The sequence below is a fragment of the Phacochoerus africanus genome, chromosome 2 (genome assembly GCF_016906955.1).
Source record: "Phacochoerus africanus isolate WHEZ1 chromosome 2, ROS_Pafr_v1, whole genome shotgun sequence".
Classification (NCBI taxonomy): domain Eukaryota; kingdom Metazoa; phylum Chordata; class Mammalia; order Artiodactyla; family Suidae; genus Phacochoerus; species Phacochoerus africanus.
This window is the reverse complement of record NC_062545.1, coordinates 128,973,883-128,999,624: the sequence shown is the minus strand read 5'-3', so window position 1 is coordinate 128,999,624 and position 25,742 is coordinate 128,973,883. Positions and strand designations below refer to the sequence as shown.

Sequence of the window (25,742 nt, the reverse complement as noted above, 5' to 3'; positions counted from 1 at the left end):
ATTTTGTATAGATTTTTGGTGTGGTCTCCTTTTTGCAGACAATAGGGTTGTAGCCTCTCTTGCTTCTGATGTCTGCCCTGCTTGTGGCTGAAGTTGGTACAGGGGCTTACTGCAGGCTTCCTGATGGGAGGAACTGGTGCCTGCCCACTGGTAGGTGGAGCTGATTCTTATCCCTCTGGTGGGTGGGGCTTTGTCTCTGGGTGAGATTAAAGGTGGCTGTGTATTTTGCAGAGATGCAAAAATAACTGAAATAAAAGATTCACTAGAAGCAACCAACAGTAGGATACAGGGGACAAAAGAACAAATAAGCAAGGTGGAAGACAGACTAGTGGAAATCACTAACGCAGAAAAGAAAAAAGATTGAAAAGAAATGAAGACAGTCTGAAAGAACTCTGGGACAGTGTTAAACGCACCAACATCTGTGTTACAGGGGTGCCAGTACCTGTTTGCTGATGGGTGGGGCTGTGTTTCCACTCAGATTATTGTTGAGCCTGGGGCTTCTCAGCCCTGATGGGTGGGGTCATATTTTTTCAAAATGGCCACCTCTTGGGGAGCACAGGCTGATGATTAGTCCCAAGACCTTTTCTTCCAATATCCTTCCCCCACAATGAACCACAGTCACCCCGTTTTCCCAGGAAATCCTCCACGAACTGCAGTCACGTCTGACCCAGATTCCTTTGGAATCTCTGCTTTGCTCTGGGACCCAGTGCACATGAAAGCTTGTGTACACCTTTGAATCTTAGTTTCCCCCAGTCCTATGGAGCTCCTGCACACAAGCCCCACTGGCCTCAATGCCAAATGCCCCGGGGGCTCCTCTTCCAGATGCCAGATCCCCAGGTGTGGTAACCTGACATGGGGCTCAGAACTCTCACTCCTGTGGGTGAGCCTCTGTGATACAGTTACTTTCCAGTCTGTGGGCTGCCCATGCAGCAGGTACGGGGTTGCTTATATCACACAATCATCCCTCCTGCCCTTTTGATGTGGCCTCCTCTTTGTCTTTTGGAGTAGGATATCTTTTTGATAGTTTGCACTTTATTTGGTTGAAGGTTGTTCAGCAGTTGCTTGTCATTTTGTTGCTTTTATGAAAGAAGGTGAGCTCCAGTCCTTCTACTCTGCCATCTTAATCCCAAAGCATGGTAAATTTTTAAGTTTAATTACTTATTTTTTCGGGATTTTTCTTTTGCTCTTTCAGTCGAAAGTAGTTCTTATGTCTCTTCATTTTGCTTAACTTTCTCTGTCTCTGTGAATTTAGGTGAAACAGTTACCTACCTTTAATTTTGTTTAACCCAGTATTTCCTAGATGTATTTGACCAAGCACTCTTTTCTATGGAACATCTATTAATGTTTTTAAAAACTAGTGCCTGCAAAGACGTCTTTGGAAATGTTGGTGCAGTGGGAAAAGAAGGGGCTTTGGAGTTAAACTTGTTTTAAATTTGTTTTCAGCCCTGCCACTCTTGAATCATTTTACCTTGGACCAGTTCTTTAAATTCTTGAAACTTTTAATCCATGAGAGAGAATAATCACATATAAGCGGGTGAAGATTTCAGTTCATTCAAAAGCTATTGAGCATCTGCTATGTTCCAGCCATTGTGCTAGTCACTGGAGAGTCAAAGGTCATTAACACATGCTTCCTACCCTCTAGGAGATTATTACTTTTACCAAATGAAGAGATGTATAATATATTTTTATATGTGCAAAGAATGGACTGGTCTTGTGTTCTAGATGATGGCTCACAATGGGCTTCATAGAAAAGCTAAATCCTGAATGGTGATTAAGGGCATTCCAGGTGCAAGAGCAGTGTAAACAAAGGGATAGTGTATTTCAGAAACAGAAATTAGATTGTCATAGATCTGTGGGGCATTGGATTTGAAGAGTGCACAGGAAGAGATAAGATAGGAGAATTATAAAGTTGTCAGATTATAGATCTAACTTGGTGAGGTATTTGAACTTTATACTTAGTAATGGAGAATTATGAAATGTTTTAAACTGTGAGTAATATGAACAGGTGTGTTTTCTAAAGCTCTGCTTGGCAGTAGTGTTAAATAGGCTAGATGCAGGGAGAACAATTAATAGATTTGTAGTCCATGTGAGACTTCACACCACCTTAATTGTGGTATTAGAAAAGAAAAGGATTAGAGATACTGATTGGACAAATTTTGGGTACAGATTGGAAGTGAAAGAAGAGACAAAGATGTACACAACATTAGATTTTGGAGAGAAGTAAGTTCCTAGCAAATAGATAATTGAATTTAATTTGGACCATGCCAAATTTGAGATGCCATGAAACAACCAAATAAAAATGTCTAGTAATAATCTGTCATTCAGGTATGGAGCTTAGAAATCTGGATTTAAGCAATGGAGCATAGTATTATAAGCTTATAAATATTAATTGAAACCAGTGGAGTAAATTGTCCATTTGGTTCATCAAACTGAGACCACAGTCTTTGGGGAAAACATATAAGGACCGGGCAAAAAGGGGAATAGAGGAAACCAGGAGAGACCTTGTGCCATAGAAGCCAAAAGAAGAGAGACTATCAAAACCCAGGGTCAAACAATCCGAAAGATAGAATGAAAGGAAATGAGCATTGGAACGACATCACTGAACCTGGTAATTAATTGGTCATTGGTCTCATTTGCCAGAAGATTTTCAGAGGAGTGGTTGGAATTTGAAGCCTAAAATCCATGAGTTAAAAGAGTAAAATAGAACGGGATCAAAGATTACTGTTATATGGAACTTGAATATGAAAAAAATTAGATCAGTCGCAAAGTCTCAAGGGGTGCTTTGTATTTGTGAGAAATGAGCATGTTTTTAAGCCTCAGGGAAGAGTCTAATAGGAAGAGCTTGAAAATAAAGGAAAAAAAATAACTGATGAAAGTTTGTAGAATCTACTGTTAGGGATGGGATCAAGAGAATAGGTAGGATTAGAATTGAATCAAGAGGAATAGACATTTTTCTCAGATGCTGGAGGAAAGAAAGTATGTGCAGAAATAGATGTTTGGGCAGAAGTAGTTGATGTTTGATAATTAGAATTTTTTCTTTGAAGGAAGAGGTGATATTACTTGCTGAGAAGATTCTGGTGTCAGGGATTGTAGACAGTGTTGAAGGTTTAGAAATGTTTGCTACTGGGTATAAGTAAAAGAAGCTGAATGTCTCACATACACTACACAGAAGTACTGAGCATCATGCTATAGGCCGAGCTAAGACTAGAGGGTTTTATTTGGAGTACAGCCAATTTTTATAATTTATTATTTCGTTTAACAGCCTGGGACTAGTGCCTAAGAAGCCTGTTAGATTCAAGAGCTATTTCTATGATGAATAACAGTGGAAAGACAGGGAAGCAAGAACACTGAGGCTGCTGGTTTGAGAATGGTTTAAATGATTCACTATGACGTCTAACTAGATGGGGAGGATGGAGAAGAAGCCATTGAGAGGTGTGTTTGGATAAAAGCCTGGCTTTTTATCAAACATGAAGATCACACATAGTAAAAATATGAGATAGATATTTAGAAGATTATGAGGTTGTGGTAGGGGATTAATGATTTGAATTTTAAGTTTCAGAGGTAAACGGTTTCTCAGTGGTAGTGTCCAGGTTAAGGCCATGTAATAACTACTAAATAGCACTATGAATGTAGATGGAACTAAAGAGGGCAAGACCTTTGAGGGTCAATTATTGGATGAGTCATTGACATCATCTGTAATAACAACTATACTGGCATTAATACAGCAGTAAACTGGTAGCTAGGTGTTAAATTCCTCTCTAATTGAGAGAGGATGCTGAAATAGAAGGTAGATGACAGTAGAGGGGATAGGTGAAGAGTTTTACATCCAGGTGACATCAATCTCAAAGGAGCAGATGTTTTTGCACACTAGTGGAAAACCAGTGATCTGGTAACAGCAGTGGAGGTAAATGAATTGATTGTGTGAGTACACTAAGTATGGGAGAATAAACAGCTTTGAGAGAAGGGTATTTGGAAAAGATGTTTTTTGGAAAGAGGTTAAATCTAAAGCAATGAGGGGGAAGGAATATCCTGTGAGAAATTGAGTTTTTGAAGGTTGATTTTAATTTGAAAATGATATTTGGAGGATTCCATAAAGAAATGGAGGGTTGGGTGTCAGTCCATAGTGGAAGAAAAATTAGGTAGAAGGTTCATCTAGGTGATGGTTGAATATCATGAGGAAGCTAACTTCTGCCTTTGTTACTGAGATGGAATATTGTTGAGATATTGTTCTTGTGTCTTTGAATTAACAAGTTCTCATGGTTAGGGAAACAGCTCATTTTTAGATAACTATTTCCGGTTTAAAAATTAGAACTGCACAAAATGGCTAGGATGCTTAGTATTGGAAAGATCAGGAGCCATTTGGGGATAATGAAAAATATGTGTTGCCCAGCACATAGTAGGCACTTAATAAATGATATTTGCTTTAATGAAAATTCCATGGTTAGGAGTTCCCGTTGTGGTGCAGTGGTTAACGAATCCGACTAGGAACCATGAGCTTGCAGGTTTGATCCCTGGCCTTGCTCAGTGGGTTAACCATCTGGTGTTGCCGTGAGCTGTGGTGTAGGTCACAGATGCGGCTCGGATCCCCCGTTGCTGTGGCTCTTGTGTAGGCTGGTGGCTACAGCTCTTATTACACTCCTAGCCTGGGAACCTCCATATGCCACAGGAGCGGCTCTAGAAAAAGCAAAAAGACAAAAAAAAAAAATAGTGTCCTTAGGAGTACCTGTTGTGGCACATCGGAAATGAATCCGAGTAGGAACCATGACTTTGCAAGTTCGATTCCTGGCCTCGCTCAGTGAGTTTAGGATTCGGCATTGCCGTGAGCTGTGGTGTAGGTCGAAGATGCAGATGCAGCTTGGATATGGCATTGTTGTGGCTGTGGCATAGGCCAGCAGCTGTAGCTCCGATTAAACCCCTAGACTGGGAACCTCCATATGCTGTAGGTGTGGCCCTAAAAAGCAAAAAAAAAAAAGTATTCTTAGCTTTGTGTTGAATTTAGTTTTTCTAAATATTTGAGTTTTTATTTTTATGAATATATTTGACATATAATAGTCTGTAAGTTTAAAGTGTATAACATGTTGATTCGGTGGTTTATGATGTGCTCTCTCATGTTGTGTAATTATTCTCGTTTAGTGTTTGGAATAATGAAATTCTAGTCTCATTATTAGCAAGTTTGATGATTATAATACAGTGTTGTCTATATTCACTATACTGTGCATTAGATATCTAAGGATTATTTATTACTTGTTTTAATTTTGTTCCCTCCCATCTTGGAGTTTTCCTGTGGTTCAGTGGGTTAAGGATCTGGCATTGTCACTGCAGAGAACTTGGATCACTGCTATGGTGCAGGTTCAATTCTGGGGATCTTCTACTTGCCATGGATGTGGCCAAAAACAAACAACAACAACAAAAAGTTTGTTCCCATCTTTCCCCACCCACTGTGAGCTCTTAAATAATGATTAATGTACACCAAATCATGATTTCAGGGACATCAGGATCCGATTCCCCGGGACAGGCTGTGGAAGCTGAAGAAATAGTAAAACAACTTGATATGGAACAGGTGGATGAAATTACTACCAGTACTACTACATCAACTAATGGAGCGGCTTACTCAAGTCAAGCAGTTCAAGTGAGGCCATCAATAAATAATGGTTTAGAAGAAGCGGAAGAAACAGTTAATCGTGATATCCCACCCCTTACAGGTGAAAAAGATTCCTTATTTTTCCTTGTATACCTTCATAAATGGTTTACAAAAACACAGTATTTCTTTTTTTGTGTTTGTTTTTTTTGTCTTTTGTCTTTTTAGGGCCGTACCTGTGGCGTATGGAAGTTCCCAGGCTAGGTGCCAGGCCAGGGGTCAAATTAGGGGCTGTAGCTGCCAGCCTACACCACAGCTCATGGCAATGCCAGATCCTTAACCCACTGAGTGAGGCCAGGGATCCAACCGGAGTCCTCATGGATGCTAGTCAGGTTTGTTAACCGCTGAGCCACAACGGGAACTGCAAAAACTCTTTCTTAAATAGGCAGATTAATTTCATAAATTTTTCTTTCTTGAAGTTAAGAAAGTTAAAATTGGAAATAAATCTCCCCCAAATCCAGTCATTTTGAAATTCAGTTTCTTAAAGGTTGTTTTGACTATATATCAGTCATTTTACAGTTTAATTATTTGTACCAATCTTACTAGTAGGGGAAATTTAACACAGCTAACAAAATAATATATTCATTAATATATTTATTATAATTACATCAGTCTTAGATCCTTGAGGTCTAAAGTCCCTGTGTAGAGGTAGTTCCATACCTTCAGATTTGTTTCATATATGGATGACATTCCCAAAGAAACTTTTGTTCCTAGATCTGTCCTTATACCCAAACTTTGCAACCCAGTCCTGGATCCTTTTAAAGGGCTAACATAATCATTGGGTTCCTGAGCCAGCTGTCATGGAAATGTAGAAATTTGAAATCAGAATTTATTACTTCGGAGGGTTATGGTAGATAGACATATAAGACTAAAAGATGAAAGTATGTTCCATTATGCTTAAAAACAGAAATAAAACTGAAGATGGACATCTTTTTTCAGAAGGAGATCTTAGGAATTCCCTTTGTGGTGCAGTGGAAACGAATCCGCCTAGGAACCATGAGGTTGTGGGTTCAATCCCTGGCCTTGCTCAGTAGGGTAAGGATCTGGTGTTGCCGTGAGCTGTGGTGTAGGTTGCAGATGTGGCTCAGATCCAACTAGAAACCATGAGGTTGTGGGTTCGATCCTTGGCCTTGCTCAGTAGGTTAAGGATCCGGTGTTGCTGTGAGCTGTGGTGTGGGTCGCAGATGCGGCTTGGATCCCGCATTGCTGTGGCTCTGGTGTAGGCTGGTGGGTACAGCTCCGATTAGACCCCTAGCCTGGGAACCTCCATGTGCCATGGGAGCGGCCCCAGAAAAGGCAAAAGACAAAAAAAAAAAAAGAAATAGAGTTTGGCATTAGAAGTAAAATGATGATCTCTCGAATATAAAGAGGAAACTTAAAAAAATCATTGAAGCAGCAGAAAACATGTAAAGAAAAAATACATACAATTATGGAACTTCCATACAGTGCCACCCTATACCAATTTAAAGAGAAAAGCACCATAATAAAAATATTTACGTTTGTGAAATATAAATATTCATAAACTATTATAATGTTATAGTTTAAGAGTAATAGTGAATCTCACAAGCAAATCAACATGAATAATGTTCTTGGGTTGAAAAGACTTGCAAATGAACCTATTGTTGACATATTATTTAATGCTGATTACTTTGTTTTTTTTGTTTTTTGTTTTTTTGTCTTTTCTAGGGCCTCACCGAGGCATATGGAGGTTCCCAGGCTAGGGGTCTAATTGGAGCTGTAGCTGCCGTCCCATGCCAGAGACACAGCAATGCGGGATCCGAGCCGCATCTGTGATCTACACCACAGCTCACGGCAACGCCAGATCCTTAACCCACTGAGCAAGGCCAGGGATTGAACGCACAACCTCATGGCTCCCAGTCGGATTCGTTAACCACTGAACCATGACGGGAACTCCAAATGTTGATTACTTTGTTTAGTGTTACAGGCTATTGAGTGGTAAGATAAAGACTGAAGTCAGAGCTCTTGGCTTCTTATTTGTTTTTGTTTTTTTTTCCTGTTTTTGTGCTTCTGGATAACACTTTGTATTATTTTTTCTGACAACTGTAAAGATGGAGAAGGGATTTCTATAACTTTAGTTTCTAGAGAGGAAGAGATTTATTCCATTTGTCTTATTCATTTGCTTAACATTTTAATTAATCACTTATTTGTTATGTTGGACCCTGTTTATAAAGATAAATAAGATATGTTCATTGATCCTGAGGAGTATGTGATCTAATTGAAGAGTTAAGTGTACACAAAAATTACTGTAGAGTGTAGTGAGTACTGTTAAAAATAAATGAGTAAAATGTTGCAATTACTCTAGGAGGCTTATGAGAGGAAAGAAATAAAAGTTTTGCTGATCTTAAAAGATGACTCTTGGATTTCCTGGTGATATAGTGGTTAAAGATTTAGTGTCGTCACTCCTGTGGCTCAGGTTCAGTCACTGGCTGAAAACTCCACATGCTTCAGGCCCATATGCCTGCCTCTAGCGTTGGCACCCCATTCCCCAAAAAAGACGAGTGTTGGTGACAGAAGTGTTCCTTTTCCTCAACTTTAAGAATGTAGCCAAAAGTAACAAGAAGTAAGGGGGCCGGCTCTACCATTTACTTACTGTGTAACTTTTTAGAGGTTTTAGAGATCAAATGAGATGAAGTATTAAAAATGTTTAGCACAGAATTACTAAAATACTAATTACTTCCTTTCTCCTTTTCTCCGAGGTTAATAGGAATCTGAAACAGTAAAGTGGTAGGAAGATGTTTTCAGTTTTTTTCTCTTGTACTAGTGAACTGCTACTGGCATAAAATTGTTAGAGGTGAACAAAAATTCTGCTTTACATCTGTTGTCATTTATTGAACATAAACACTGTATTGGCTCTGTCTCAGAAAGTATGAATACATGATTATAACAAAAAGGGATAAATTTTTGTCTCGAAAGACTATTATCTACCAGTATTCCATTCCCATAGACAGAGTACAGCAATTTTTATTGAGGTTTACTGTCTTGGTCCTTTTGGGAAGCTCTAACAAACTATCATTAGACTATGTGGCATATAAGCAACAAAAATTTATTTCTCATAGTTTAGGAGGCTAGGAAATCTAAAGTCAAAGTCCCAGCATATTCATTGTCTGGTGAAGACCTGCTTTCTGGTTCATAGATAGCTGTCTTTTCTTTGTGTCTTCATATGCCATGTGAGCTCTTAGGGATCTTTCTTATAAGGGCATTAGTCTTATTTGTGAGGTTTCCAATTATGACCTATGACCTCATGATCTCCAAAAGACTCCCATCTCCAGATACCATCACATTGGATATTAGACTCAATGTATGAATTTTGGGGCAACACAAATATTCAGTCTCTATCTACTACTTAAACTTTCATCTGCAAGACATTACCTGTTTAGTTTGTAAGTTATATTTGTCCCTTCGTTGAATTTAAGTTGTAAATGTTGTCTTAGAGCTTCAGAAATTATGTTGGGAATTTTATATCAGTTGATTTAATTTTAGCTCAAACACAGAATGGACTATGTGTCGTGGAATGTAGAATTGCTTCTTGATTATTTTTAAGTTGCTTATAAATGAGAAGTAAAATAATGGGTCTTTTAAAGCAATGATTTCTGTATAGAGTATCATTTCTTAACTTTTAAGATCATAGACAACCTTGAGATTCCTAGAAAAATGTACAAAACATTTTTAACCAATCATCAGAGGTTCATGGACCTCTTAAATACTGTTCAGGGATCTTAGGTTAAAAACTACCTTTGGGGACGTTCCTGTTGTGGTTCAGCAGTAACGAACTCAACTAGTATCCATGAGGATGTTGGTTTGATCCCAGGCCTTGCTCAGTGGGTTAAGGATCTGGCATTGCTGTGAGCTGTGGTGTGGGTCACAGACATGGCTTGGATCCTGCGTTGCTGTGGCTGTGTGTAGGCTGGCAGCTACAGCTCCAAACTTCCATATGCCACAGTTTCAGCCTAAAAAGACCCCCCAAAAAAATGCCTTTGGGTCTATTGTCAGCATACATGTATTGACTTGCCTGTATGTACAGTGCACTTTGTGAAGTATTATTGCTATAAAGAGCACAATGAAATTTTAATGGTTATACATACAAATATCATCCAATTAGAAATGGAATTTTTGGAGTTCCCATCGTGGTGCAGTGGAAACTAATCCGACTAGGAACCATGAGGTTGTGGGTTCGATCCCTGGCCTTGCTCAGTGGCTTAAAGGATTTGGCGTTGCCGTGAGCTGTGGTTTAAGTTGCAGACGCGGCTAGGATCTGGCATTGCTGTGGCTCTGGCGTAGGCTGGCAGTTGTAGCTTCAATTGGACCCTTAGCCTGGGAACCTCCATATGCTGCAACTGTGGCCCTAAAAAGCCAAAAGAAAAAAAGAAGAAAGAAATGGAATTTTTGTGGAGTGTATTTTTCTAGTAATAAGTAGTAAATTTTCTCTTAGCTGTTAGGGATTTAAATTTTGCTAACTGTTACAGCTTGCTATTTTGTCTGTAATGGTATTTTTTTCCTTTGGATCCAGAGTTAGATCTTTGTGTTAATACTTTTATTTTATTTTATTTTATTTTATTTTTTTTAGGGCCATATCTGTGGCATATGGAGGTTCCCAGGCTAGAGGTTGAACTGGAGCTCTAGCTGCCAGCCTGCACCACAGCCACAGCAGTGCAGGATCAGAGCCACATCTGCAGCCTATGCCACAACTCACTGCAACGCCGGATCCTTAACCCACTGAGCAAGGCCAGAGATCGAACCCGCAACCTCATGGTTCGTAGTTGGATTTATTTCTGCTGTGCCACACCGGAAACTCCAATAAATTTGCTTTTAAATATTCTTTACAAATTATTTCAGTCTTATTTTTAACCTAAAATACACAGGGCTTCAGGAGGATCTTAATAAAAGCAGTAAAAATGCATACTTCATGGAAGCATTAAGTAAAAGCAACATTTTGTTTCTCACTTTATTAAATAGCACCAGTAACTCCAGATAGTGGTTACTCATCAGCCCATGCAGAGGCCACCTATGAAGAAGACTGGGAAGTGTTTGACCCGTGAGTTTTTTGGGTTTTTCCTCTTTCCTTCTTGGAACTGAATGAAAGTACTTGTGTGGAGGGATGGCTGAATGGTTTATTACAAAGAGCATTTGGCCTATAAGTATTAATACTTTTACTGAATTACTGAAATCCAAATTTGTGTGTTTTACTTAGATGTTTTATAAGCTGGGTTTATTAGGTTAATAAATTTATTTAATTAAATTAATTAATTAAATATTTGCATTAAATATGCATTATTTAATTAAATATTTAAAGATGGGCTGAATTTAATAATGTGTTTCATATTTACAAAAAGTTGAAATTTTCTTAAAATTTGATTTATAGCTATTATTTCATCAAACATGTTCCACCACTGACAGAAGAACAACTAAATAGGAAACCTGCTCTTCCATTGAAAACAAGAAGCACACCAGAATTCTCCCTAGTTTTAGACTTGGTAAGTATATTATCTGTAGAGTTAGAATAGAATAGAAGTGAATGAATAGCCTTACATGTACATGTACTATAAACATGTCTTAGGTGTTCTGAAATATTTTTATTTTAAGCACTATCTAATGCCAGGGCCACTCATTTTGTTGGTATTCAGTACCCTTTGAAAATAAATTAGGCTTTATTTTTCTTTTTAAATTAAATTATTTCCTCCATACTCCTATGTCTTTTAATTTTTTATTTTTTTTATTAAAGTATAGTTGATTTACAATGATTTAGTCGTGTGTATATATATGTATATATGTGTGTGTGTGTGTATATATATACATACATATATATACATATACATATATATATATATACACACACACTCACACATTCCTTTTCTATATTATCTTCCATCATGGTCTGTCTCAAAAGATTGGATATAGTTCCCTGTGCTGTATATAGTAAGACCTCATTGCTTATCCATTCTAAATGATTTTCTTGAAATCTCCCAGTAAGTTCCGATTTCATGCCTGTATTTCACCTTTTTTTTAAAATGAGTTAACTTTATGCAAGACCATACTCCTTTTCCTGTTCCTTTTTTTTTTTGCATATTATTTAATACCAATAACTTTATTAATAAAATCTCAAAGTGTGACCTCCTATGCTAACTCATAAAACTTTTAATATGCTTTCTTGGTATGATTTAAAAATTTATATTTTAGGGTACCAGAAGAGCTTTAGAAACTTTATATATCTTATCTTTTCCAACCAAATTTAATATATAGCCATGATTATTTACCATCTGCTCGCAACTTCTTGATAATAGCCAAAAAACAAAAACAAAACCCGTTTCTGTTATGTAATATTTTAGAGATGTGGGTTTGTTTTCATTTAAAAAAATTATCTGGGTAAATCTGGCACATGCAGTTCTGTTCTGAGAGTTCAGCAGTTTAGCCTTTACCTAGGCAAAGAGATATAAGTATATGGAAGTCCTTAGTATTTAAGGTGTTTATTAGAGGATAGATAGAAGAGAAAATTTTGAAACTGATTATGAGTAGGGTTTTTTGTTTGTTTGTTTGTTTAGGGCTACACCCACTGCATATGGCGGTTCCCAGGTTAGGGGTTGATTTGGAGCTCTAGCTGCCAGCCTACACCACAGTGCAGGATCCAAGCCATGTCTGAAACCTATGCCACAGCTCGTGGCAATGCTGGATCCTTAACCCACTGAGCAAGGCAGGGATCAAGCCTGTGTCCTTGTGGATACTACTCAGATTTGTTTCCGCTGACCTACGGCAGGAGCTCCCTGATGATGAGTAGTTTAGATTTGATATGCAAATTAGTGAAAGGAGATTTGGATAGATTTTTTTGTATTGACAGTTGATGTCATGATAGCAAGTTTGGCTATGTAATTTTCAATTCAATGTGAAGGTAATAATTAGAGAAAAAAAGAAAAGAATTGGTGAGCACGAGGAGTTCCCGCTGTGGCATAGCAGGTTAAGGATCTGGTATTGTCACTGTGGCGGTTCAGGTAGCTGCTGTGGCTTGGGTTTGATTCCTGGCCTGGGAACTTCCACGTGCTGTGGGTGCGACCCAAAAAAAAATTATAAAAAGAATTGGTGAACATAAATAAGTAATTTTACAGAATTGGATAAAGAAGAATGATCAAAATTTAGATAGGCTGTAAATGAAGAATTAGTAAAATTATTGTGATTCAGTTATAGAAAAGAGAATACCTTTTTAAAAGATGCTAAGAGAATACCTTGAATTGTGTAGTCTGATATGCTATTAAAAGAAAATGAGGCATATCTAGAGTATGTTTTGCTCTTTGCCTCCCCAGAGTTTAACTTTAGGTTAAAAGAAACACTCCAGCTAATAAGATGTGGAATCACAAGGTATGAACATTTGTGTTTCGTTTTAATTCATCTTAAACACTTTGAAAAATTTGGGGGGTAGTTGTTAGCAGCTTTATTTTTTAAGTACTGTCACTTTCTACAAATGGAAGCCTTGTTTTATAATCATTCAGGATTTGAGAAATATAAATATTTGCACATATCTTAAATTTAATGATCTTCACCTTATACTCGTAATGAGAAAACAGGGCTTGATAATCAAAGATGACAAGTCTTGATTGACTGCTAATTTAGTTAAACAATGTTTGTATCTTTGGAAAATTCAACAGATACTAAAATATCCACTTTCTGAAATAAAATTCTTTATAAAAGGTTTAAGGATAAGGAGCTATGTATGAATAGAACATATATATATATATTTTTTTTTTACTAATTAGATTCTAAACTAGCATTGGCAAATTATTTAAAAAAAGAATATATGTGTGGTTTACTTAACAGAAAGTTGGAAACTATAGAACTCATAACAGTGGTCATCAAACTTGCACATACATCCACATCACCTGTAGGGCTTATTAAAAACAAATTCCCTGCACTCCTCTCTCTACTTCTTGCTGAGTATAAATTATCAGAAGTGGAGCTGGAGATTTTAAATTTTTAACAAGTAGTTTCCAGATGATGCTGATGCTGCTTTTCTCTTTTTAGGGGCCATACCTGAGAACCAGTGACTTAGAAATTCTATCCCAAATTGCTATTCCACACACAGTTCTTTATTATAAATATAAAATTCCATATATGAATGGGTGCTTTAATAAATGTTTTTGGTGGTCATGAATATATAAAAATTACCATTTGAAATGTCTTTTAATATCTTGGTTCATTCAGTATGTGCTTTTTATTTTAAGGATGAAACACTAGTACACTGTAGTTTAAATGAGCTAGAAGATGCAGCACTTACTTTTCCAGTCCTTTTCCAAGATGTCATTTATCAGGTAATTAAAATTTTTTAACTTGAGTTTTGGCCTGTTAAGATATTCTGAACCAAGAAATCTTTTGTAAAAAAAAAATTTTTTTTTTTCTGAAGTGTAATGTGTTTATTCCCAGTGGATTTCATCAATATTTTAATGATTTGTTAACACAAAGTAGCATCATGCTAAATAACTACATAAAACAACATTAATTTGTTACTCAAAAAAATTTGAACTTTTTTACCCAGTGATCTCTGCTAGTTTCATAATCTGTTTGCCAGCAGGTGGAGGCAGGAGCACTGACATCTTAGATCCCTAAGAAGAACTTGCCAGATTAACATCTGGTGATGGTGGTATTGTTCCAAAACCCAATTAATATAAATAAATCTCATCCCTTGTTGGTCGTTTTTTTATTGCCTTTTGTAGTAATATGGTCTGTAGGTTGTAGTGTGATAGATCTACTTTATATTAATCACATAATTCCAGGACACTCTTCTAGTTACTGCTTTAACTTTAAAAAAATGGAATATAAGCATTTCTCCCTCATCTGTATTGATGGACAGGTAACAATGTAAATACATACAAACATCATTTACATTTCACTGTGAATTGCGTGTGTTGGCTTGGTTTTACTTATGTTTGAGATTTTTCTATCATAAAATTTGGGTTAATATGTGTGAATATACTTTGAAAACTGTAGAGTGCCTTTCAGTTGTGGCGGTTGTTACTAAATTCACATTGTCTTCATATATACTAGTTGTTGAAGGATTGAGAAAGGGTCAAAAACTTTGTTGTTTGTTGAGGGGAAGCCAACCCAAAGATTAACTAAAAGCCACAGAATATTTACCACATGAATAATGAAAAGGTGTTTATAGTTGTTTATATGCTCTTAATAGGCAGTTAGAATGAGGGTGTAGTTTTCTTGGCATGATAGTTATCTCTCAGGAATCATAAAATTTTAGAGTTAGATTTTTAGAGTTTGTGGTTCAGGGTCTACTTTACCTCATCTTGTAATTAGTCATAAGATGATTTATTTAAGCAGTTATTGTCAGTTCTACTTTATTTTCCTTACTATATTTATTTCCCTTTTATGTAAACTGATTTTGATATGTAATCATAGGATGAGCAAAATATACATAAAAATAAAGAATTTTAAGTTTTTTTGTATTCCTTTTTAACTGGATATCATTTGTTTAAGGTAAATCTTTTTCTTCAGACATTTTCAGCCGAATAGGTTGTTCTTGTTTAGTGCACTTTAAGGACAGGAGTCTTGTGGCAAATATATTCTTTCTTCTTAGCTTGTTAATCTTATTTTTATGTTCAGAATTGCCCTTAAAAACAGTGGCCTTTCAGGCTTTGAATTTGGAAAGAGATAATTATTTCGAGGTGACTTAAGCTTCCAAATTTGAAATTTCTTGCAGGTGGTTTTGGTTTGTTTATGTAATTTTTATTAGTAAATAAGAAACTTGGAGAGTAGATAAGTTTGAGTCTTTTCATGAGTATTTCTTTTCAGCGTGACCATAAAATTGTATTTTTTCTTACTGCTTCCACCATTTCTTCTTTAATTCTCATCTTTATGAAATTCTGATTATTTCATTGGGGTCTAGATGGTCATCTTATTTTGAGTAAAATGCTCCTAGCAGTACATATGACTAATACCTTGAAAAAACTTCATATGGACTGCATCTACCTCTGTGGATATTCAGAGAACTCTTTTTCTTAAATAGTTGAGTTATGCTTTCTGAAACAGAAAAATGATTAGCTTAAAACAGGAGCAGTGAGCAGGAAGTTTAGAGATATTTGAGTTTTAATATCATGACTTTGTTACTATATCATGCACAGAGTTTAGTTCCCTTTCAGTAAGTTTTTGAGGATGCCCATAGTTAATATTGAGTATATTACCTTCTATTTCTGGTTTTGTCATAGCCATTCTGTCTTTTTAAAAAAAATAACTTTGAAGAAATCCTGGGTTAGGGTTCCCTCAGTTTTCAGACCAGCAAGCTCCCTTTAAACAGGGAATGATGTCTTTTAAACTTTCAGTGGTGTTGTCTCCATCTACTGGCAAAGAAGAGATATACACAAGGGTCTGGGATGATCTAAGACATTTTGGAGAAACCACATTATTAGGTAAGATGTAACTTACATATTTAACCACTACAGTATAATGTGGCTCACTTAAAGGTAGAAACCTGTAAAATCCTGTATATACTCTTTCAAAAAAAAATTTATCAAGGTGAAATTCACAACATAAAATTAACCATTTTTAAGGGAACAGTTTCATGACATTTGATATACTCTTGAATCTGTCAATTCTATAACATTTATGTGTATATACTCTTAAATAGTAATGTTAAGTAGGGATCAAATTCTTCCTCTGAATCAAAGCCAGATAAAGTGTCCTCTTGGGACTTTACTTTTACTTTCATTTTGTGGTAAGTTTGTTATGGTAGAACTATAGCTGATTTTGTTTGTTACTCTCTTTCTTTCAAAACATTGAAAATGTAAATTGTGTTATGTATGTTTTAATAATTATCTATATCAGGGGTTGGCAAACTTTTTCCTATATAGGGCCAGTTGTTAATTTTTTAGATTTCGCAGTCTGTTTCTCTACTACTTTCTGCCAGTGTAGCATGAAAGTAGTCATAGACTATACGTGATAAAATAAACATGTTTGTGTCCCAATAAAACTTTATTTACAAAAATAAGCCATGGTCTGGATTTGGCTCAAAGGCCATAGTTTGCTGATCCTTGGTCTAATAAGTATTAGAATATATGCCGTAAACTTACATATTTAAATTCTAAGTGGAAGTAAGTAATCAAATGTTCACCAAAACTCTGGTTCATACATAGATTTAAAATTAGATCCACTGTAATCTAGTTATGTCTTTCTTAGTTTTTCTCAGATGAAAGTTTGAGGGAAATTTAAGGTGGTCACTGCTCACATTTAAAGATTGCCTTACTTCATGGTGTATACTCTTCTTTTGATTGATATATAGTATTCAATTAATGCAAGTCTTAGAATATATGAGGAGGTAGATTATTTAAACCTCAGTTCAGTACCTTGAGTATATTTGAATTTCCATTTCTCTAAGAGATAAAGAAACCTAAAAGATTGAACACAAAATTTTGATATAGGTTAATGACTGACACTATGTAGACAGACAGATTACAGTTTCTATGTTTGGAGAAAAAGTCATATGAAAGGACTGAGTTTTTAAAGTGAAGGTATAGCATTCCCAAAGACAAAGTATATAGATTTGCATTTGAATGGGCCTCCCGCCTCCCCTTAATTGGTAGTTTTTCCATGGATTGTTTTACATTTAGATGTTGGGAAAAGTATTTATTCATAGACTGGTACAAATGCATTTTGATATCTGGAAAAACAAGTGCATGATAATTTCCAATGCACGTGTTTTAATCTTTATTTTAGCTTATATTGACACATTGTCAGGAAACCATCTCGTGGTGTTACTCAGTTAAGAGGTCTCCACTGTATTTAGTTTCTGTTCCTGCAGATCCACCAATTCAAGACTCTAGGTCATCTCACTCCCTCTTCCATCCAGAAGATGACTTCTATCCACAAGCAGGAGTGAATCAAAAGACAGATTTTTCACTTAGCTCTTGAGCTGAACCACCTCCTCAATGACCTTCCTCTGTCTCCATCAAGAACTGGAGCTCAGTTTTTTGAAGATGTTATAGAGCTACTCAGCCCAAACGTGGCTAATTGAAGACAAAAAGAAGATGCCTCATATGTTTCACCACAGTGCAACCAAACGTAACTGTGTTGTCCAACTCCTCATTCTGTAAAGTATGGCAGGGGCATCTGATTTTTGACTCTGTTCACCAATAAGACTTTAGCCAGTCAGTGGCTTTCTGAAGATCAGTAAAATCAACAAACTTTGGGTCAGCTGTCCAGAAATCAGATTGTGGTAAGCACTCAAGGAGAGATAGGATCCTGTAGGGAGCTAATTGCTAAAGGATGCTTTGTTTTAACAGTAGAGGTTGCTTTTATGGGAAAAGTTGGGGGGTGAGGTGGGTGGGAAACCCCATGTTTAGCAAAGCTCAGCCTCTCCATTATTATAGCTTGTTTGTTTTTTGGGAAACTTACAGCCTAGGGTAATTTTCATAAGGATATCAAATATTTTATACCACAATAGAAGTAGAGGGTCAGTGGCATCTCTCTTCCACAGTCTTTCCCAGAAAAGTCAGCATTATTTTTGCTTCATGAGGAAAAAAGCAATCATTTAAATGAAGAGTGTTGTTAGTAAATACCTAATCAAGTTTTTCCTCCCCTCAAGCTCTGACTTAAATTGATACTAAACAAGAGGCATTTTGTTTTGACATTCATTAAACATAATTTTATTGTACAAAAGTAGTATGTATATTTGTACCTTGAATAAAACATCTGGGGTCGTGGACTCTTAGTATTGAGGATAAAAGTAATATTTTACAGCTAGTAGAAAACACTATTTTGATAATTTATTATAAGTCAATATTAAAAAATTTTAAAGTAACTTTCTAGTAAGTATAGTTACTTATTGATACTAAGTTTTTCATTATGGTTTTTGTATTATCTATGAATAATATCTTAAAATTAGAAGTAGTTCATTTACAAAATCTACAGAAAGCTCTTGCTTAACAGCTGAAAATATTCTATAAATCTAGGAGAGGTAATAGTTGATTACTAAGCATATTAAATTGGAGCCTTCAAAATTAAGAATTTTTTTAAAAAATTTTATTGGAATATAGCTCACTTACAAGCTGTTAGTTTCAGGTATACAGCAAAGTGAATCAGTTATACACACATCCATTCTTTTTCAGATTCTTTTCCAATATAGGTTATTACAGAGTATTGAGTAGATTTCCCTTGCTATATAATAGGTCTTTGTTAGTTACCTGTTTTATATAGAGTATGTATATGTTAATCCCAACCTTGTTTTTAAAGGCAACATTTGTGGGGGGTTTTTTTTCCTTTTAAAATGAATAAATTTAATAGAAACACATTAATAGTTTATGTAGTCAAAATGTGTATGTACCTTTTTAAGTTTAAAAGTTGTGTGTGTATGTGCATATATGTGTATATATATAGGCCATGACTTGAAAATTATGCTTCATTGCTTATTTTTAGTATATCTTCTATGTGAATACAGTAATTAATAAGCATTTTATTCCATTTGGACTCTGTAAGAAAATTCCCCTTCAAATTTATTTCTAGTTAATATAGTGTAAGATTTTGTAGAAGGTTTTAGTTTGGGGGTTTTGTTTGTTTTTGTTGGTTCTGATGTTTTAGTATTTACCTGTTCATCCTCAGATTGATCCACTATCCCCAGCAGCCATCTACCCCTTATTGGAACTGTTTGAAGCAAAAGATGACTTGTAAACATAACCCAATGGGTTATGAAGTTGAGGCCTCCACAGGGCCTATCTAAGCAACCCTCTTTATATGGAGAAGGTTTGGGTTTTGTCTCTGTTCTCTGGTGTTGATGCTAAGAAAATATTAACTAAATTAAATAGTTAAGTATTCAACTGACTTACTTTACCTCTTCTAAAAGTATAGCTATGGCTTTCTTTAGAGTTGAGATTGCCCAGTTCTGCCCCCATAAAACCCTGTTAATTCCAGCTATTCTTCTCATGGCTGATTACTTCAAAATAACTAAATGGATAGTGACAATAGCTGTTGGCAGTCTCAGTGTGCCAGGCACTGTTCTGGGTGCCTTACATGTATAACTTATTGAATACAACAACTTTGTGTAATGTTATTACACCCATTTTTTAGATAAAGAAACTGAAGTGTACCAGAAAGGTTAAAAAAGTTGGCAGAGCCCCCTGTACACCTGTGGTATCTGCTAATACCTGGAGCATGTCATTCTTTACGTTCTTCAGTGTTGTTAGTTTTCTACTGCTATAATTCTTACTGCTGATTAAATAGCATCCATCAATCATTTTTTTTTAATTTAAAGGTGCCATACTCGTAATTGGGTGAATACCACTGACTTTACCTTTACTCATTGCAGCAGTAAGTTCAAAGGATTTCATGGAAAAACTAATAAAGATGTATCTTTTTGAATATGTTAGTGTTGGTGTTATCTGTGCTTAAACTATTTAGAGGAGTTCTTGTCGTGGCGCAGTGGTTAACAAATCCGACTAGGAACCATGAGGTTGCGGGTTCCATCCCTGGCCTTGCTCAGTGAGTTAAGGATCTGGTGTTGCTGTGAGTTGTGGTGTAGGTTGCAGATGCAGGTCGTATCCTGCATTGCTGTGGCTGTGGTGTAGGCCGGCCTGATTAGACCCCTAGCCTGGGAACCTCCATATGCTTGCAGGAAGCGGTCCTAGAAAAGGCAAAAAGACCAAACAAAACAAAACAAAACAAAAAAAAAACTATTTAGAAATATTTTTCCTAAAAAGATCCACATGTAACACATTTTTTTCTTAATCACTTTCCCACAAATTGTTTATCTTTGCATGTTTTCTTTCCTCTTTCTCTCTGTCTCTGTCTTTCTCTTTTGGTTATGCTTTGATAATGGCTTGGTAAACTAGTAATCAGAAATTAGTGGAGTTCCTGCTGTGGTGCAGCGGGTTAAGGATCTGGTGTTATGTATGTGGTGGTGCCGGTTTGATCCCCAGCCTGGTGTAGTGGATTAAGGATCCAGCATTGCCTCAGCTGTTTTTTTGTTTGTTTGTTTGTTTGTTTCCCCACACTTGATTTTCACATTTACTAAAAGCGAGGATGTAAAAAGCGATAACTTCAAAATCCAGTATCTGATCTTTTTCAACAGGGCTTGCTGCTTTTTAGGTAGCAACACTTTGGTGTCTTGGAACAGCTGTGGCGTAGGGTGCAGGTGTGGCTGGGGTTCTGTCCTTGGCCCTGGGAACTTCCATATGCCGCAGGTGCAGCTGAAAAAAGAAAAAAAGAAATTAGTGTATATAACTTGACATTGCATACATAGATGTGAATTAGAGATTAGACAATCATAAAATATTTATAATCATTTTATAACTGGATTGCTATTTTAATGACTTTTATTAAATCTAGTTCTTTTAAGCATTTATGGCCTTCTAGGCTAGTCTTATATAATTACAGGATATTCTCTTGTCTTAATACTTAAGAAAGTACAGGCAGTCAGATATTGTTCATATCAAGTAGTATTAGTGTATTGCTAGTGTGATGTTATTTTTCTCTAATATATTTTTAAGTTTTAGTATATTATACAGGATTAGTTCATTATCCCTATTTTGCAGACATTATCCTAGTAGATTTTGTCTTAAAAGTTTATATCATGAACATATAATGAAATAAGTGAGGGAGATTAAGAAGTACAAACTTCCAGTTGCAAAATAAATTGTGTCACGGGTATGAAGTGTACAAAAAAAGTTTTATGTAATGAGTATATTCACAACATAAACATCTTTATGAAGTAGTAAGTCTTATTTGATATGGTATTTTTATATAATTGTTCCTTTTTAGAGCATTATGAATTACTTTAAAACTGAGTTTTTCAAAATATATTTGGTTTAGTGATACCTGTTGGTTATGTAGGTGGAATATTCACTGTATATTTGGAGGAACATATGTATACCATCCTGAAATAAAACTTACGGCCTAGTCTTATATTTGGGACTAGGTTTTGCATGGTTTTAAAGAGTGGCTAGTTTGAAGAAGGATGGTTGCTGAAATGCTAAGAAGTGGAAGAATGTAGAAAATAGGAAGTAGGCAGCTTGGGACCAGAATCTGTTGTTATGAGAAGGTTAGGATGAAAAATGGAGTTGAACATCTGTAGAATAGATTTTGAAGCATTTGAATTCATGTCTATCTGTGTATCTGTATATTTGTGTGTCTCTGACCTAACAATAAGTGATTGTAGTCTCACTGTATTATACATATTACAATTTTTCTTTGTTTCCTCCTGGACAGTACTTAGTGTTTCTTGACTTCTATGTATTTTTTGCTTTAATATATCCATGCAAATGACTTAGACCCTGCTGTTCTTATTGTGTGTTTCTATTTGCCTTTGTTGCACATGGCAGAACCTTATATGGTTCCAGGCCTACCCCTGCTCCCTATTACTTTGTACCTTTCTGCATTCTTTTATTTTTAACTAACCATCTCAGTTTCTGCCTATGTCTTTTAACCCTGAAACACTGTTCATATGGTGAATCTCTTTTGAGGATAGGAACTTTTACAGTCAATAGTTATTCTATTCTCATTGTAAGGAAACACTGTAGCATTATATTCATCAGTGCCACCTTTCATCACTAATAAACATGCACATTATGAAAATCAATGTCATATTTTAAGATACTTTTCATATTTGTGTAGTGAAAGTAGAAGAATACATAAATAACTTAGGGTTTTGACCTAATCTGGAAGTCAATTTGTAAGAAATTAGAAGATGTCACCTTATTATGTACAGTGTTTCACTTATGCTTGGATAATATTGTTTAAATAGAAGTATTCTTCTGCAGTGGAAGTGTGTTAGTGTTCACATTTTGATAAATACTGAAAGCAAATGAAAATATTTATACATATACAAAATGAAATATTATTGGTTATTAAATGCATTTAACTGATAAGCCTTAGCAAAAAACAAAAAGGCACTGGTGGTTCATGGTTTATCATCCTCCATGAGATAAAAGTAGTTGAAAAAGTATTTTTTTCAAACCCAGAATTGATGTTTTTTTTTTTTCCTTAACCATCACAGAAGTATTCTGAAAAGTTCCATAATTTTCTCATATATTTAAGTCTATCACTTACTTGCATTACCAGATGTGTTGAAAACTATACCAAATATTTTAAGATGTAAATATCAAAGTTAATTAGAAGAGTAACTCTAGTTAAAAATTTTGTGCCTCTTGAAGTTCCTATGTGGCACAGCAGGTTAAGGATCCTGCATTGGTGCAGGTTCAGTCCCTGGCCTGGGAACCTCAGTATGCCATAAGTACAGACAAAAAAAATTTTTTTGTACCTCATCCTAATGATTGGAGACTAAGGATTTCCTTGTTTTTATTTGCTAGGGATGGGGGTGTGTCTTACTTTGTTTTTGATTAGTCAAGAAATTGGGGGAGTTCTTTAGGGCTCAGAAGCTTAAGAATCCCACCATTGTCACCATTGTGGTTCAGTCCCTGGCCCAGAACTTCCATATGCCCCTGGGCATACCCTACCCCGCAAAACAACAACAACAAAGAAATGAAATAAAGTGCCTAATAGGATTAAAATGAGTAAACCTTTATTATTCTAGCCCATAGGCTGGGATAGAGTAAGATTAATAATTATTTAAAATTTGCCTTTCACAAGTGATCATTTCTTAAGGAAATTCAGTATTTGTCCTTATATAGGCTTGACTCTGTTTGTGTTGTTGACTTAAGGTAGTTCTATTTAATTTGCTCAGCAGATTTTTATCAGTTACTTTTATCATGATTCCAAAGGCATATTTGGAATCATGCCTTTTGGGCTTTGGAAATTACCAAGATTGATAGTACATAGTTCCTCCCTCCTAGAATCCTTTGCCTGTTCTGTCCCAAAACATTCCCAGAGCTAGATTTTTATCATGAGGGCATTTTTGTTTGTATGTATGTTGATGTTTGTCATTAAAATCCATGAAGCCTAGATTTTGAATTTGTTGCCTTCACAGTTTTGTTTTGTTGAATCCAGTGAATCTGGTACATAGGTGTCCTATGAGTATTTGGTGTTTGTGGTTTATTGTTTGATGTCAGTAACTACCTTTTGAGTGGAGTACAAAATTTTCCTTTTATAAATTTTTGTCAAATACAATTTAAAGGAGTCAAAATCTTTTGTAAATCACTTTTAGTGATTTTTTATGGCTTATATTTCTATGCTTTTTGAATACTGAGTATATTTCAAGAGTTATAAGAAATGTAGGCAAGAAAACAGACACGAAAATAAGAAAGTAATGTATGTAAGTTAGTTCTTTGGGTACTGTAGTCTTTCCTGATACTGTCAGTTGGTTTTGATAACCGGTATGTTTGACTATTATATTTTTAATCTCAAGAAGCCCAATAGTGCTAATTTAGATACCACATATGAAGCAGTAAATGTAGAAGAAGACTGATTTCTGAAAACAAATTCCAGTTAATTAAAACCCACCAATCCAGACATCTCTTTCTTGAAAATTGTTTACCGTAATAGCAATTTAAAATAGAAGTATTCTGGAGTTCCCGTCGTGGTGCAGCGGAAATGAATCCGACTAGGAACCATGAGGTTGCAGGTTCAATCCCTGGCCTCACTCAACCAGTTAAGGATCCAGTGTTGCTGTGAGCTGCAGCGTAGGTCGCAGACTCAGCTTGGATCCAGTGTTGCTGTAGCTGTGGGGTAGGCCAGCAGCTATAGATCCAATTCAACCCCTAGCCCGGGAACTTACATATGCCATGGGTGCAGCCCTAAAAAGCAAAAAATAGCCCAGGAACTTACATATGCCATGGGTGCGGCCCTAAAAAGCAAAAAAAAAAAAAATAATAATAATAAAAATATTCTTAGCCCGTGATTGATGAGAAGAAATTCTGAGTAATTATTGAAGAAGGTCATTGAGACAGGTCAGCTAGAGGTGGATACACAGCCTGCCTAATAATTGGATGGATGCTACCTGGCTGGAAGATGGAGTTGATTGGTGGATCAAAATCTCAGAGGGAAACCTGCCATTTTTAGTTTAAGTGTTTATTAAAATTATATTCCACAAAGTGCTATTATATTGTGTGTTGCTGTTTAATTATTAAAAAGTGAAATGATCACCAATGATTATTACTACCCTACCAAAAGATTCTTTTAAGTGACTTTTGGTATGTGAAATACATTTGGTTGAGTGGTACTTAGTATACTTTTGTATTACCTTAACACATGAACTTTTAAATCATATCCAAAGTTAGAACATATCTTATAAATAGGTTGTTTATGTTTTATATGTTTATTCCCTAAAGACTATCTTTGTATTTTTTTAGGTTTACGTGAGATTAAGACCATTCTTCAGGGAATTCCTGGAACGAATGTCTCAGATGTATGAGGTAAACATACTTAAGCTAATTACATAAGTATTTTTATTTTATTCAATATAATACCCATATTTAGATCATGTATAATGATTACTTCTTTTCCCCTGAATTTGTAGATCATTCTTTTTACTGCTTCTAAGAAGGTGTATGCAGACAAGTTACTGAACATACTAGACCCTAAAAAGCAACTGGTCAGGTAAATTTAATTAAGAAATAGTGAAAATGTCTGTCGCACTGATCTATGAAATTACTATGATTCTATTTAATTTTAATAGCCATTTTTAGTTGGCTGCATATATAGAGATTTGTTGTGTTAAATGGTGAAAATAAGTGAATTTTTTTAAAGCCCCCAAACTCTTTAAGAGTTCTTTATTATTTAATTCCAGACAGACGTTCTTTAAAGGATACAAAGATCAAATGAATTTATTTACTTGTACATCTGTATCCTCACTTCTTTTTAGACTGGGGGAGATTGGGGGTATGTGGAATTTTTCACTGTGTGCATGATGTTCTCACTTCCTTATGTCTCTGAGATAATGCATGTTATGTCACCTTTTTAACGGCATAGAGAGATAAAAATTAATTTTAACAGAAAGGATCAAATTAAACTCTTTTGCTTTTTTCAAGAGCAAATTTATCTTCCATGGAAAGAAAATGTTACATGAATCTAGTTGGAAATTGCAGTTGGTTTAGTCACTCAAGTTATCCTGATCTGGACTCAGTTCCTTGTGTGTGTCCTGAGCCAGCAGATGCAGTGTGTTCCTGGTTAGGTTGGAGAGCCTTGGGTAATTTATTTAAAACAATTTGAAAATTAG

At 35.7% G+C, this 25,742-nt stretch overlaps 1 protein-coding gene across 3 annotated transcripts in view; it reads left to right on the top strand.

Annotated features, from left to right (window-relative positions):
* CTDSPL2 (CTD small phosphatase like 2) overlaps nt 1–25,742 on the top strand; it is a 94,480-nt gene that overhangs the window by 59,197 nt on the left and 9,541 nt on the right. For 2 of the 3 annotated variants that reach the window (XM_047766483.1, XM_047766482.1), the window contains exons 5-10: nt 5,487–5,702; nt 10,613–10,691; nt 11,019–11,130; nt 13,864–13,950; nt 24,877–24,939; nt 25,044–25,123. In XM_047766483.1, coding sequence (XP_047622439.1) covers nt 5,487–5,702; nt 10,613–10,691; nt 11,019–11,130; nt 13,864–13,950; nt 24,877–24,939; nt 25,044–25,123 — 637 coding nt within the window. The remainder of the gene's footprint in view (nt 1–5,486; nt 5,703–10,612; nt 10,692–11,018; nt 11,131–13,863; nt 13,951–24,876; nt 24,940–25,043; nt 25,124–25,742) is intronic. The other variant, XM_047766484.1, reaches the window with a different exon arrangement.